Source organism: Alexandromys fortis, unplaced genomic scaffold (genome assembly GCF_014885135.2).
Source record: "Alexandromys fortis isolate MF-2015 unplaced genomic scaffold, M_Fortis_MF-2015_v1.1 scaffold_157, whole genome shotgun sequence".
Classification (NCBI taxonomy): domain Eukaryota; kingdom Metazoa; phylum Chordata; class Mammalia; order Rodentia; family Cricetidae; genus Alexandromys; species Alexandromys fortis.
In genome coordinates, this window is record NW_026068041.1 from 361,389 (window position 1) to 375,729 (window position 14,341).

The window sequence follows — 14,341 nt, forward strand, 5'->3', positions numbered from 1 at the left end:
AAGATAATGGTGGGCTGACAATCAAGACATGAAGATAGTGACAGTGATGGAATCCAGATGGGCCACTCCAGGAAGCCAACAACAGGAAGTCAGGAATGAGTGACAGTGGTGGACCTTAACCAGGTCAGACCAAAGCAACCTTAGAGAACGTCCTCTTCAGAAGGGCAGAAGTCTGCTACCCTCTTCCCTAGTGAACTTTTCCGTTTTAAGGGTACTTTGAGCCTCCATACGTATTCCTGCATCTTATACTCAGAATTCAGCCAGAGTGAATTCTGGAGAAAATAGGCTCCTCTCTTGGAAATGCCCACCCTAGGGGAGGGAATAAGGAACAGAAGTATATAAGCATCTTGTCCACTAAGATGGGGCAGTTGATGCTTGGGTTCACTTGTTCTTTCTCTTGTATGCAACCTTGCTTGCTCTAATTCAACTTGCTTTCTATGTCCTGCCTGAATTCATCTTTCCCAAGAGCAGGAGAACCAAGACTGCAGCTGGGGTGTCAGACAACAAAGGGAACTGGAGACCTCCCTGTAACAATTACAAAACAAGATCCTATCTCAAAAACACAACAGAAGCGTGCCAGGTCACAGACGGCCCAAAGGCTGAAACAGAGAAAGGAGGAATGAAGAGAATGTGGCTTCAGGCTGGAGTTTGGACGCTCACTTGAAGGTTGAATGGAAAGTTACTGAGCTGTGCAGGGTACAGTGGTGCCTGCCATTAATCCCAGGCCATGGGAGGCAAAGGCAGGCAATGCTGTGAGCTTAAAACTATCCTCATCTACATAGTGAGTTCCAGGACAGTCAGAGCTATGTAGAGAGACCCTCTCTCTCAAAAAAAAAAAAAAAAAAAAAAAAGAAAAAAGGAAAGAAGGAAGAAAGAGAGAAAGAAAGAAAGAAAGAAAGAAAGAAAGAAAGAAAGAAAGAAAGAAAGAAAAAAAAGAGAGAAGCTGGGCGTTGGTGGCACACACCTTTAATCCCAGCACTTGGGAGGCAGAGGCAGGCGGATCTCTGTGAGTTCGAGACCAGCCTGGTCTACAAGAGCTAGTTCCAGGACAGGCTCCAAAACCACAGAGAAACCCTGTCTTGAAACGAAAGAAAGAAAGAAAGAAAGAAAGAAAGAAAGAAAGAAAGAAAGAAAGAAAGAAAGAAGGAAAACCATTGGTTGCTAAGCAAGCTCTTGACACAGGCTCACTGATTCTCTGACTACTGAGAGCTAAATAAAGTTTTACAGAAATTGAATGGATAGAAAGGTAAAGTAAAAAGGGCGACTGTAGGAGAGCAATGCTAGTGATTGACATGGCTGGTGGTAGAGGGTGAATTTTATTTAAGGTATAAAGTCACTGGGGCTAGGGTATTGGTTTCAGGTAGTCTGAATTGCATCCTCTAAAAGTTCAGCTCTTGGAAATGTAAACCTAAACTCAAATAGTAGTTGGTCATTGTAATTGAGGCAGGGTCTTTGGGAGATGGCTGCATTAGGATTAAATGAAGTCAGGGCCCAGTGATGAAATTAGTAGAGGCCAGATGACACACTTGCTCCTTCTTCACGTGAATGCTCTGTCATGCCATGATGAAGTAGAAAGACATCGGATACAGGGGCTGTGCTCTCGGGCTTCCCAGCCTCTAGAACTTTGAGCCGAACACAAGTTCTTTTCTTTCTCTATTATCTGGCCTCACTAGGCATGGTGAACACTTGCCTGTAACGCCATCCCTTGAGAGACAGGAGGGCCAGAAGTTTGCTACCAGCCTAGACTACCTGACACCCTATTTCAGTAAATAAACAATCCAGTATCAAGTATTTTGTTAAAGCAACAGAAAGCGGCCTAAGGCAGTGTGATGGGGAGAGGTGTCAGAGATCGCTGCAGATTCTTCTCAGGAGCAGGCAGGATTAGGAGGAGAAAGAAGGAAGTGCGTTCCATTCCAGCATGCTGAGCTTGCTGTGTCTGAGACGAGAAGCCAATAGGAGGCTAGAGATCAGACCAGAAGCTGAGCCCGTAGAAGCAACGTAGATGGTGCAGCTGAAGGGGCAGGATGGCAAGGATGGGCAGGATCGAGGAGGAGTGTGCAAGGAGGACATGAGTGTGCAAGTAGGACTTGAGCAACGGTGTGAGGTCTTTCAGAAAGATTTGATTGGCAGCTCACTGGATTCCATTTAGAAGCCTTGAGCTGAGATCATTCAGGTGGACTAGTGTGAGCTGCAATGACCCGAGGGCTGGCTGGGAATGCAGACATGGAGACCTTAAAGCAGACAGCTCTCCAGAGTCTTTTTTTTTTTTCTTTTTTCGAGACAGGATTTCTCCGTAGCTTTTTTTTTTTTTTTTTTTTTTTTTTTTTTTTTTTTTTTTTTTTTTTTTTTATATTTTATTTATTTATTATGTATACAATTTTCTGTCTGTGTGTGTGCCTGAAGGCCAGAAGAGGGCGCCAGACCTCTTTACAGATGGTTGTGAGCCACCATGTGGTTGCTGGGAATCGAACTCGGGTCCTTTGGAAGAGTAGGCAATGCTCTTAACCACTGAGCCATCTCTCCAGCCCTCTCCGTAGCTTTTTGGTTTCCGTCCTGGAACTAGCTCTTCTAGACCAGGCTGGCCTCGAACTCACAGAGATCCGCCTGCCTCTGCCTCCTGAGTGCTGGGATTAAAGGCGTGCGCCACCACCGCCCGGCTAGCTCTCCAGAGTTGATGGGTGGTGAACAGGAGACCGAGCAGGAATCATGGCACTGAAGGGAACTTTTTTTTTTTTCCAAGCCAGGGTTTCTCTGTGTAGCCCTAGCTGTCCTGAAAATCACTGTAGACCAAGCTGGCCTCGAACTCAGAGATCCACCTGAGTGCTGGGATTAAAGGTGAGCACCATCACACCCAGCTTCTTTTTCTTTTTTTTTTTTTTTTGATTGATTGGTTGGTTGATTGGTTTTGATCCGAGGTTTCCTTAAGCAAATGTTTACAACATCAAATTATTTAAAGGCCCACAGAGAGAGGAATCAGTATGTTGATAAATGAAGGAAACTGAGGCATGCCGGTTTGATGGTCCCCGAGAGATTAAGTGGGGAGCTCAAACTACATCTTGGAGCCTCCCTAGCGCCTCACAATCGTGTCTTCATACCAGATTCTCTATAGTTTTCCAGACATGAAGAAGACAACCCTGGGCTTAGCATGGCACTTGGCAGAATAAGCATTAAGTTAGCACCTTCTGTTTGCCAGGTTCTAAGCTTCCAAGGACCGGCTGATTCATAGAAGGAAGACTGCTGGCCCTCTGTATGCCTAGAAGCCAAGCTTTAGAATGGGTCTTGTTTTCCCCAGGACAGACAGATGTATCACATACAGATTCTTTCTGATCAGCTCAAGATCTGCTTCTACTGCAACTGCTGGTCCTGATAACCATTTAAGGCTGGTTCATGGCCGTATCATGGGTCTCCAGATGGGCAAGCTGCCTTTGGGTGCACACATTTTTCTGGAACATCCAATAATTGTACAATGACCTCCCCACCTCCGGCAGCACACAAAGCAGTCGAAGGCTAGCAACACCTCTCAGGTCAGGTCAGAAGTCTGCACTGAGGCCATCTGTGCACCTGTCACCCCACCCCACCTGTGGGTTCTAGTCAATCCCCGACCTGGTGTTCTGCTGCTGCAGGCAGATGTTGGCTTGAGCAGGTGATATAGGGACCCTAGAGGACACTGAGAAGTAAAATGTTGTAGGGAGGCTGCAATCCCACATCAATAAAAGATTTGTCATCTTCCCTCCCCCATCTTCATCTTCCCCTTGGATTGCTTCATTTTGCCTAGGACCCCAAGGAATAATTGTAGCCTTGTCCAACAAGAGGGCAAGTACCACTAGACAAGGCTCCTTCCTTTCTGTATTTTCTGTTGCAGAATTTTGCCATGTGCCTGTGTGGTGTCAGTACTGGCTTCGTTCACCCTACCCACCCCATGCCAGAGACAGGATATCTCTATATATTAACAGTCCTGGCTGTCTGAAACTTAGTTTGTAGACCAGGTTGGTATTGAACTCACCGCCTGCCTCTGCCTCCACCTCCCAGGTGCTGGAATCCAGTACCGGCCACTTTAATAGATACATCTATTCCTTTTGCTACTGGAGATGGTCACAGGCAAAGTTGCTTTCAGTGCTATAACCAGCCCCCCAGCAGCATGATGAACTATGGGAAGGGGACTGTTTATCATCCTTTAACGAAGGAAAGCACCAGGAAGGGATGGAGCTAGTGGGGTCGAGGCTTGATCCCTAAAGGATCCGGGCTGGTTTGGGTTTTTCGAGACAGGGTTTCTCTGTGTAGCTTTGGAGACTGTTCTCACTCTGTAGACCAGGTTGGCCTTGAACTCACTGAGAACCACCTGCCTCTGCCTCCCGAGTGCTGGTGTGCAACATCTCTTGAATGTTTGAAGGAGCATTTGTAGGGCATACAAATGGGACACAGCGGGGCTGGAGAGATGGCTCAGAGGTTAAGAGCACTGACTGCTCTTCCAGAGGTCCTGAGTTCAATTCCCAGCAACCACATGGTGGTTCACAGCCATCTATAATGAGATCTGGTGCCCTCTCCTCTTCTGGCATGCAAGTATACATGGAAGGAATATTGTATACATAATAAATAAATAAATCTTTAAAAAACAAATGGGACACAGCTGGCGGAGAAGCAAAGGAGACAGACAATGAACAAGGGAGAAGTCACCAGTCCAGAAACACACAGAACTGGGAATCTTTACCCTAAGAGCAAGCTCTACAAGCTCTAAGGGGCTGAGATGTGGCTCACTGGTATGTATGAGGCCTTGGGTTCTGTCCCCAGCACTGTCAATAAGCTCACAAACGAAAGCAAAACTAAACAAGCCAAGAACATCTAGCTTATGAAGTGTAACAGAACAAACTCAGCAGAAAGGAGCCAAGTCCCCAGCAGGTTTCAAAGCAAGAGTCAGGGGTGGGGTGGGGTCAGGTTCTGCTCTTGTGACCCCGTGCCATGGCCAAGCTCCTTTATATTTTTATTTATTTATTTATTTTTTGGTTTTTCGAGACAGGGTTTCTTTGCAGCTTTGGAGCCTGTCCTGGAACTAGCTCTTGTAGACCAGGCTGGTCTCGAACTCACAGAGATCCGCCTGCCTCTGCCTCCCGAGCGCTGGGATTAAAGGCTTGCGCCACCACTGCCCAGCCCCAGCTCCTTTATAAAACAGGACCTGTCAAGGACGTTGAAAAACGTGAAGTGGATTATGCTGGGTTAGCTGGGTTAGCTCTAGCCCAGGGTCAGGAGCTAACTGACGGGGAAACTGAAAGAAGAAAACAAAGGCCTAAGGCTGGAGAGATGGCTCAGTGGTTAAGAGCACTAACTGCTCTGCAGAGGTCGTGAGTTCAATTCCCAGCAACCACATGGTGGCTCACAACCATCTGTAATGAGACCTGGTGCCCTCTTCTGGCATGTGGGCATACACGGAGGCAGAATGTTGTATATGTAATAAATAAATCTTAAAAAAAAAAAAAAAGGAGACATGGAAGGGCTGGCATTAACATTCTAAGCAGGGCAGACTTGTGGGCAAGCCACCTGTGTCCTCAGACAGGGTCCTGTCCTCAGAAGACCTGAGTCAGCCCTCTGACTTAGCCATCCTGAATTTCTAAATAATTTCATTCATGTGCGCATGTGTGTTTTCCCAAGCGTGCAAGCGCATCTGATTTTGTATGTGGAGACCTAATGTCATTCCTCAGGAGCTGTCGACCTTGTCAACCTTGTTTTTGGAGACAGGTTCTTTCACTGAACCTCAAACATTCAGCTAGATTGGCTGGCCAACAAAGCCCAGGACCCTGCTGTCACCGTCTGCCCGCAGTCCTGAGAATACAAGCCATCAGTGCCTGCAGTCATACCCAACCTTTCTTGCGGATGCTTGGAGTCAAAATCAGGTCCTCACGCTTGCACAAGCACTTTACCAACTGAGCCACCTCCCCAGCCTCTGGTTTTACCTTTGCACTTGTATTTTCTAAGTACATCCAGTATACAAAGCAGTACGCCGAGGAGCAGGGGAGATATGCCAGATGGCACTCCGCAGGCTCAGGCCAGCAAGCGTGGTAGGTGGGCGGGCAGCACAGGTGTCTAGGAGTTGGCCTGCCCTCCTGGCATGCACTCGTATGGCTGAGCAGTCTGTGACTCCGTGGAGCTGCAAGGGAACGGGGAGGAAGGATCTGTGCCCAGGAGGAGTGTAACAAAAGAGTGAGCAGTGGCACAAGCCCAGCAGGGCCATGGTAAGAGAAGGGGTTTCATGTAAAAGTGCCTGACGGTGTGGGGTGTGCACAAACGCAGTGCTGGAGCCAAGGAATGGGCAGCACAGCCAGCGGGCGGCACAGCCGCAGGGACTTTTGATAGCAAATTGTAAAATAAAAGATGGATCTGAAGATTGCATTAAAGCTCATGGTTTGATTCAAAGAACCAAAAAGGAAAGTATTTTTTTTGTCATTTATTTATTTATTTATTTTAAACATGTATGGGTATTTTGCCTGAATGTTTACCTGTGAATCACTTGCTTGCTTGGTACCCAGAGAGGCCAGAAGAAGGTGCCGGATCTCCTGGGACTGGAGTTATTGGCAATTTTAAACTGCCACGTGGGTCCTGGGAATTGAACTTGGGTCCTCTGGAAGAGCAGGCAGTGCTCTTAACCACTGAGCCATCTCTTCAGCCCCGGGAAAGACTTAAAAGAATTTACAATATCACAAAGCAAACGTCAGACACAGAAATCAAATTAAAAGTTCACCACACTCTGCAGAAGAGAGCTGTGTCCTCAAGACGCTTTATCATTAACAGAGGCAATTTTACAATAACCTTTCCTTTGTAGTTGAGGAAATCAAATTGCATAAACAAGCTGGGGGCTTGAGAGATGGCCCAGCAGTTAAAACCATTTGCTACACGTGCAGAGGACCTGGTTTCCATTCCCAGCACCCACATCATGGCTCACAGCCACAGAGAACGCCAGTTCCAGGGGATCCAGGGCCCCCTTCTAATTTCTGCACAGACTTCACACACGTGATGCACAGACATACATACGGACAAAACACTCACACACATAAAAGTGAATAAATATTTATAACTGCATGAATAAATTGTTAAAACATTTACAATGAGCCGGGAGTGGTAGCACACTCAGCTAATCCCAACAATCAGGAGACAGAGGCAGGAGGATCTCTGGGAGTTTAAAGCCAGCTTCGTCTATGGCCTGACATTCATTGTCAGGCCAACCAAAGTCTCAAAAAAAAAAAAAAAAAAAAAAAAAAAACCAAGACTCAAACAAAGAATCTGTGTGGAGCTGGTAAGATGGCTCAGTGAGTAAAGGCACTTGCCGTTAGGCGTGGTGACTGGAGTTTAATCTTTAGGATCCACATGGTGGAAGGAAAGAACCTGCTCCCTGAAGTTGTCCTCCGACCTCCACATGTGCACTAGAGCACCCCTCCCCCACCACCGCAGTAAATATGTAAATACTTAGAAAAATCTACTTAGGCTGGGAATATAGCTTAGTCTGTACAGTGCTCTAGCACACGCGGAGCCCTGGATTCTCTCCTGTGCTGCATAAACAAGGAGTGCTGGCAAGTGTTTATCATCCTAGCACTCAGGAGGTGGAGGCAGGATCAGAACAGTCGAAACGCTTGTTATCTAAGTAGGAGGATCCGAGTGTGTCTATAATCCTGGTATGGGAAGGCGAAGGCAGGAGGATCCTTGGAGCTCTTGCACTACTGACCAGCTAGAATTGCTGAATTGGTGTACTCCAGATTCAGGGGAAGATCATGTCCCAAAACACTAAGGTGAAGGGCTGGTGGGATGGCTCAGTGGGCAAAGGTGCTTGCTGCACAAACTTGGTAATCTGAATTTGACCCCTGAATCCAAGTAAAGATAGAAGAACAGACTTGTCCTCTGCTTACCACAGGCACATCATGGCAAGTGTGTCAAACACACACACACACACACACACACACACACACACACAGAGAGTTCAAGGTCATCCACAGCTACAGAGCAAATTTGAGGCCAGCCTAGAAGACCTGCAACTTTGTCTTGGGGAAAAAAACAAGTTAACCAAACAATAGTAAATAGATAAAACTTGGCCCAGGGCAGCGGAGACAGAGGGGATAAACAAGCTGAAACCACACACGGGCAGGGCCGATGAAGAAACAGTGACACAGCCCCCGGTGAGTTGGAAGTCTTCACTTTATTACTATATCACCAGAAGTCACCACCTTCACTTGGTTCACCACGGATGGATGGATGTCATAGAGGAGGATGCCACGGGGCCACTGGATCCACTCTGGAGAGGCTTAACCAGGTGGGGGAGGGTCTAGAGCAGGGCCCAAGTTGGGGGCCGCCCGTCACCGCACACACGCACGCGCACACACACTCACAGATATATTGTGGAGCCTTATATTATACATCTTATATATAGAAAATATATATATTTATACTATACACAGGCAGTAACGCTGTGGGAGGGGCTGGGGCACCCAGACAAGAGCTGTGGGCACCAGGGGGCGGGAGTGTCAGGGTGGGGGTAGCACTAGGAGATGGCTAGCCCAGCCCATCCTCCATAAACTCTGGGGACTCCTGCTCACACTCAAAGGGGTTGTGGATCAAGGTTAGGGGTGCCCCAGGGGTAACAAGTGGGATCTATTGGTTACATGGGAAAAGCCTGGAACCCCAAGAGTCATGAGGGGCAGACGGAGCGGAGACTGGTTCCCTGGGAATTAGCCCCTTGATTGCTACACTCCAGGTGGACTGGGGGCCACCCAGGCAAGATGGCCTGTGACTGTGCAGATTATGACATCTCAGAAGGCAGAAGATGGGGCTCCCAATCTCTCACTCTGTGCTTAACCTTGGATGAGACATGAGTCTCTTGAAAGACCCCTGCAACTATAAAGTCCTGTAGAATCCATTCCCAGACCTTCTTTTGTGCTTGACAGGGAAAAGGGAGCCCCAAGTCCATAGGGCCCAGCTGTGGGGGAGAGAAAAGCAGATGCAGTGGAGAGGGGAAGGAAACCAGGGTGCTGCTGGCCTTGGGTCCTACAAGGACTATGCTTTGTCCAAGGAGGTGTGGGGCTGTGATCCCTCCCAAATCACTAAGTCAGAAGCCTGGGTCTGACTCAAATCCTCCTAGGCTTCTTGTCCGCTGTCTGACATCGCTACCATGATGGTGGCATGCATCTGGAAAAGGAGGGGGTGCCTGCTGAGGTCCTAGCAGCCCAGCTCCTGGTCCTGTAAACTTTCGCAGCCTGAGGTCTAAGGTCGATGATAGACACCCCAGGCTGGGCAGAGTTTAACCAGCACTCTGCCCTCCTCTGCTTGACATCACCAGCGGCCTGTTGCTGCCTAGGGAGACACCGATGGGCCATCCTCAGATCTCTAGCGTTCACCAGCAGGAGTTGCAAAGGCCAGGACTTCTCATAGCCTCTTGGTGGCACAGAAACATTCTGTGGCCATTGTCTCCCCTCTGGTCTGAAACCAGTTAAGTCACCCAAGCTGTCCCTGCTTGACCCACCTGGTTGGGGCATGGGGCTGTACACAGAGCCCCTTCCCAGGTGTGGAAAATGGAAGTTAGCAACAGCCAGCTGTCACTCAGCTGCCTGGGGTCCTCTCCCAACACTGGAGCCCCCTACGGAACTTGGAGACCCCATTAGGATCCAAATCTCCAATGCTAACTCTCTATGCTCACAGAGACTCAATTTCCCCTTCTGCTCAGGAGGGGGCAGTGGTGCTCCTTCTGTGCCTCTGAAGCGCGTGGCCCCTCCCTTGCTGTCTTCCTGAGGCCTGCACTCATGCCAGGTATCCTATGGTAATGGCCCTGTACCTCTATGTAGGAGTTCACAGGCTCTTAGCGGACAGGCGCCACAGACATCCTTGGTGACACCTCACCAACATGGGTACCAGAAGAGAAAACATGCCTGGCAGAGTCCTGTAGGGCACGGGGTGAGATGCTGAGGACACCCTTGCTGAAACTGACCCGCAGCCCATTGCCCTGCTTCACAAGGCAATGCCCTGCTGGTATATACTAGGTACACAGGATGATGGCATAGACACCCTCCCTCTGGGCTCCCTCTGTCACACAGAGGGAAGCACCTCATGTGAGAATGTGGCCTTGCTGTCTCTATAGGCCCCACCCACTCTTCCATCTCTAGTCGCTGAGATAACCTGCTATTTTCTTTCCCGTGGCCCGAGATCTTCCTGAGTCCATTCTCTCGTGTCTCACTTACGAGTCATCTGGGGCAGTGGGACCTTAGCTATGGCACTCAAACTGAACCTGACATTGAAAGCTCCTGTCCTGAACCCTGGCTGACCCAGACAAGCAGAGACAGTGTCCCAGGTGGTGACAAGGGTGGAGTCACCTGCTGGATGGGTGGAGTCAAGGCCAGCTCTACCACTAGCACAGGGACCTCTGGGCAGGTCTCCACTCCCCCCCAGCCTCCTGTCTACCAAGTCATGTGCACAGCGAGCCCAAGAGACAGAGATGGCCACCACTCCTTTGGGAGACTGCAAAGGAGGTTGCTGGCAGACCCCAAAGAAGTTCCCTATGGGGCATGTTGAGCATGGAGCAACACAAGGGGACAGAGGCAGGTTTGGGGAGCCCTCTAGAAGGTCAGGACTGAGGAGAGAACCTGAATGGGGGAAAGTAACTGAGGCAGAAGAGGCCCTTGGTTTGCAGCAGATCGTGTGTCTTGCTGGACTCAGGTCCTGAAGCATCCCCCCCACCCCCCGAATTAGAGTAACACTGAGAGGCAAAGCCTAGGTGCAGGAATAGAAAGAAAGGCTGGCAGGAGCTCCGCATCTAGCCTACCTTGAGGTGGCCTGTCCTCAGCTCCTTGAATGACCTTGGACAAAGTATTCTGACCTCTCAGACCTCGGTTCCCTCGAATATAAAATGCAGATGTCCCTGGCAATTCCAGGAGGACCGACTGTTCCATACCAAGGACTCTGGGGATGATGGTCCCCATCCTGTGACTGACCACACTCACCTTGTGACTGAGCCCCTGTAGCCAAACTTGCCCATATCTGTCTGTCCCGCCTTTCCTGCACCCAGAGCAGGGCTTCCTCAACCCACTGTCCCCCATCCCTCACTCCCCAGCCGAGCAAGGCCTGGCATACAGTAGGTGCTCAGCAAATGCTCAAGGACACAATGAATGACTGTAACCCCTGGGCCCCACCCTCTAGACCCCTGCTGGGCACACACTTGCACACACATGTAGACACACCCCACCTGGCTCCCCCCCACCGACCCACCCCAGCTGCACTGGGCCTCAGTGGAATCACCTGGAGGCTTAGCAGGTGCTAGGCAGGGTCACCTGGGAGGGAGCAGGATGTTTGAAAGGGGAGCTAGGATGAAAGGGCAGGGGCAGGGTAGGCGGTCACTGTCACCACCATCATGGGGGCTCAGTAGCCCTGTGACTGGTAACCCTGGGGCTCAGCATCGAAGGCGTTGGCTGGATGCTGGTAGGTGCCACCCATGCCAGCAGGGTCCGGCCCAGCGCTGGGCTCCACGTAGGGTGCATAAGGCATGCTGGAGTCCTGGCTGGGATCCATGTAGTCCTGGGAGAAGAGGGCCGAGTCGGCGCCAATCTGGTACCGCTGGAAGGCCAGCACAGCCTGGCCCGCCTGGGATGGGGGCAGGCAGGGACGAGGACAGGTAGGAGGGATGGTTAGGAGAGAGACAGACAAGAGTATTGGGTTAGTAGAGGTTAGTTGACAGGATACAGATGGTTACAGATGTTCAAACCACCAAGCCTGACTAAGGGGAAGGACTGTTCACACAGCCACCCCTTCTGAGGCCCAGGACCACATCATCCAGCCATAAAGAACCTCAGAAGTCACCTGCCCCGAGTATCCCAAGCCAAGACAACTCAGCCTCGGAGGGTTAAGATGGCCCAAAGGCCCACAGCCTGCTCCCAAACTGTGTTCTCAGGGGTGTTATGTGAAATGAGAGAAAAAGCCTCCTAAAACAGATGCCTAAAAGCCATCTTTTTGCTTCTCTTGCAGCTAGGCACAGTCGTGTGGTTAACTTCCAACCAATGAGGCACAGCCATATTCCATGACCCACTGTCAGGTCTAATGCCCGGAAAACAGATGTGATAGCTTGCGCTCCAATAGCTAAAAAACGCACTAAGATGGACAATGGGTAAGAGCTAAGGTTGTGTCTAATCGCTGAAGGCATTCAGAGCCACTATGCAAGCCCCACACTATTTCTCCAGATTTGAAATTTGTTTAAATTATTATTATTATTTGGAATTGAAATCATTTGCCACTAAAGTTAATTCCAGCTGAAACACACAGCAAGACAAGTTTGGGAAATGAACAAAGCAGTAAAACACGTCTCAGATCCACAGGACTCATCAGAACCTTGACTGTCTGATACATGCTGGGCCCTGTTTGTCTCACAGAGTCCGGGAAAGGACTGCCTGCAGCCGTATGCAGAGAAGACAGGATGCTGACCACAGGGACCACATCAAATCGGCTCTGCAATTCACAGAGAAAGCCTTCCCTAGACCTTTCCGGCCCACAGTCCTGGGTCACGGCCGAGACTCAGCCCCAAAGCCAGAGGCCCTGGCCTGTGTGGGACTGAGGAGTTGTCAGGGCTCTCTGGGGCAGTGGTGAGAGGGCAGGAAACAAAGAGAAGTATGGAGGCCAGGCTCTCCCTGTACTCCCTGGCTTCGTGATGCCTGCGGAGGCAGGAAGCTGGAGTGAAGACTTCCACAAATCCTTTCGAGATAGAGGCTGCCAGCTAGAGCACTTTGGGGGTCGCATGTCAGTTCTTTAAATTACAATTATAACAGCAGCAAAATCAGTCATAAAGTATCAATGAAATAGTTCTGCATAAGGAACTGTATTAAAGGGTGGCAGCATTAGGAAGGCTGAGAACCAGTGCCCTAGAGACACTGGAGACGGTGTCTGTGGCCAGTCCCCTGCCACCCAGTGCAAAGGGAGAAGGTCCTGCCCAGCAATCATAAGAGAGAGACTGAGGGACTCTATTCAGCACTCTGGGACCTGCACTCCACGTGTTATCTCACTGGGCAGCAGGCTGTCTGTACTTGCATGCCTCCAAGGCCTGCTGGCTCACTCTCTGCATTCAGCTACAGCAAGGCAGAAGCAATGCTCTGGAGTCCGCTTGCACCTACTGCATCCTCACAGCTTGCAGAGAGTACAAGCCCTGGGTGGGTGCTGTCCAGATTCTGGGGACCCAGAGGAGGCAGTGAGAAGGATCTAGAGGCCAAAGTCTTTCGACAGAACAAGTATTCACTAGAAGACCCACTCCCCAAGGAGAGTTTATGGGGATGCACCTTACTCAAGGAATGAATGAATGAATGAATGAACAAACGAATGAATGACAGAACTGACATTTATTGAGCATCCCTGTGCCAAGGCCTGCGGGCCTTTGTTCAGCCTGCTCAGCTGCCTGAGGACATTCATCCACTATTAGTCAGGCTAGGAAAATTGACCAAGATTCAGAGAGGTGCAAGAATTTGCTCTTGGTCACACAGCACAGGAAAGCTGAGCTGGGCCAAAGGTCCTCCAACATTCCAGGCCAGCCCTCTGCAGGAAGTCACCCCAGGGGGACAGTAAGCTGGCCTTTCACACCACAATCACAGACAGGTTATCACACTGTCCAGGCTCAGCCCCTTCCAGGGAGGCACTTCGGACCCTCTAAGGGACCACCCCACTTTGTGGAAGGTCGGCTACCTTTCCCTCCCAGCCTACAGGTTCCTGGGACCAGGGACCAGTCTAATCCACACAGGCACCAAACAGTTGCTCAATAAATGTTTACTGAAGGAGTGAACGTAAAGAATAAACGGAGGAAGTGATGCAGCATGAGTGAGCCAGCGCTGAGTCTTAGCTGACTGCTCCAGCTAGCCTGTCCTTCCTGTCCTAGCGGTCAGCCGTCTCCTGCACCTGAGCCCTGCTGGGGGCCTGGACTCCCTGCCCTTCAGGGGCTACGGCTGAGCTGAGGCGGGGAACAGTGTGTTGTAGTCCTCCTGGAAGGTAAGCTCCTTGAGTCTGCGGACGGCCAGGGCTGCTGTCAGGCTCTGCCGGAGAGAGCAGGGGTGAGGCCGCTGAGGAGGTGGAAGGGCAGAGCTGACTCAGGAAGGCCAGCTGTGGCCAGCAGCACCAGTCCTTCAGGTCTGGTCAGCTCTGCCCATCTCAGCCAGAGGCCCACTCTCCTCCAGATACCTTCTTTCCAAATGAGATCCCCTGGGGTCACCTTGACTGTCCTGCCCAGTCCTGAAGGCATCAAGAGCTATGGTTACCATGACTGGTCTCCAGGAACCACAGAATTCTAGCTCCCAAAACTGGGGGCTGAGGATGCCCCAAAAAATGGGTGTTGGGGTCCTTTTAAATA

At 50.2% G+C, this 14,341-nt stretch overlaps 1 protein-coding gene across 3 annotated transcripts in view; it reads right to left on the reverse strand.

The window, feature by feature from the left end:
- Nucleotides 1-14,341, reverse strand: part of LOC126515732 (TGF-beta-activated kinase 1 and MAP3K7-binding protein 1) — a 65,622-nt gene that overhangs the window by 30,305 nt on the left and 20,976 nt on the right. Inside the window, exon 4 of one of the 3 annotated variants that reach the window (XM_050165600.1) lies at nt 8,158-11,604. The exons of 1 other annotated variant lie outside the window; for it this stretch is intronic. In XM_050165600.1, coding sequence (XP_050021557.1) covers nt 11,383-11,604 — 222 coding nt within the window. In that variant the 3' untranslated portion in view covers nt 8,158-11,382. Of the gene's footprint in view, nt 1-8,157; nt 11,605-12,526; nt 14,028-14,341 lie in introns of those variants that run through there. One more of the 3 variants, XM_050165601.1, reaches the window with a different exon arrangement.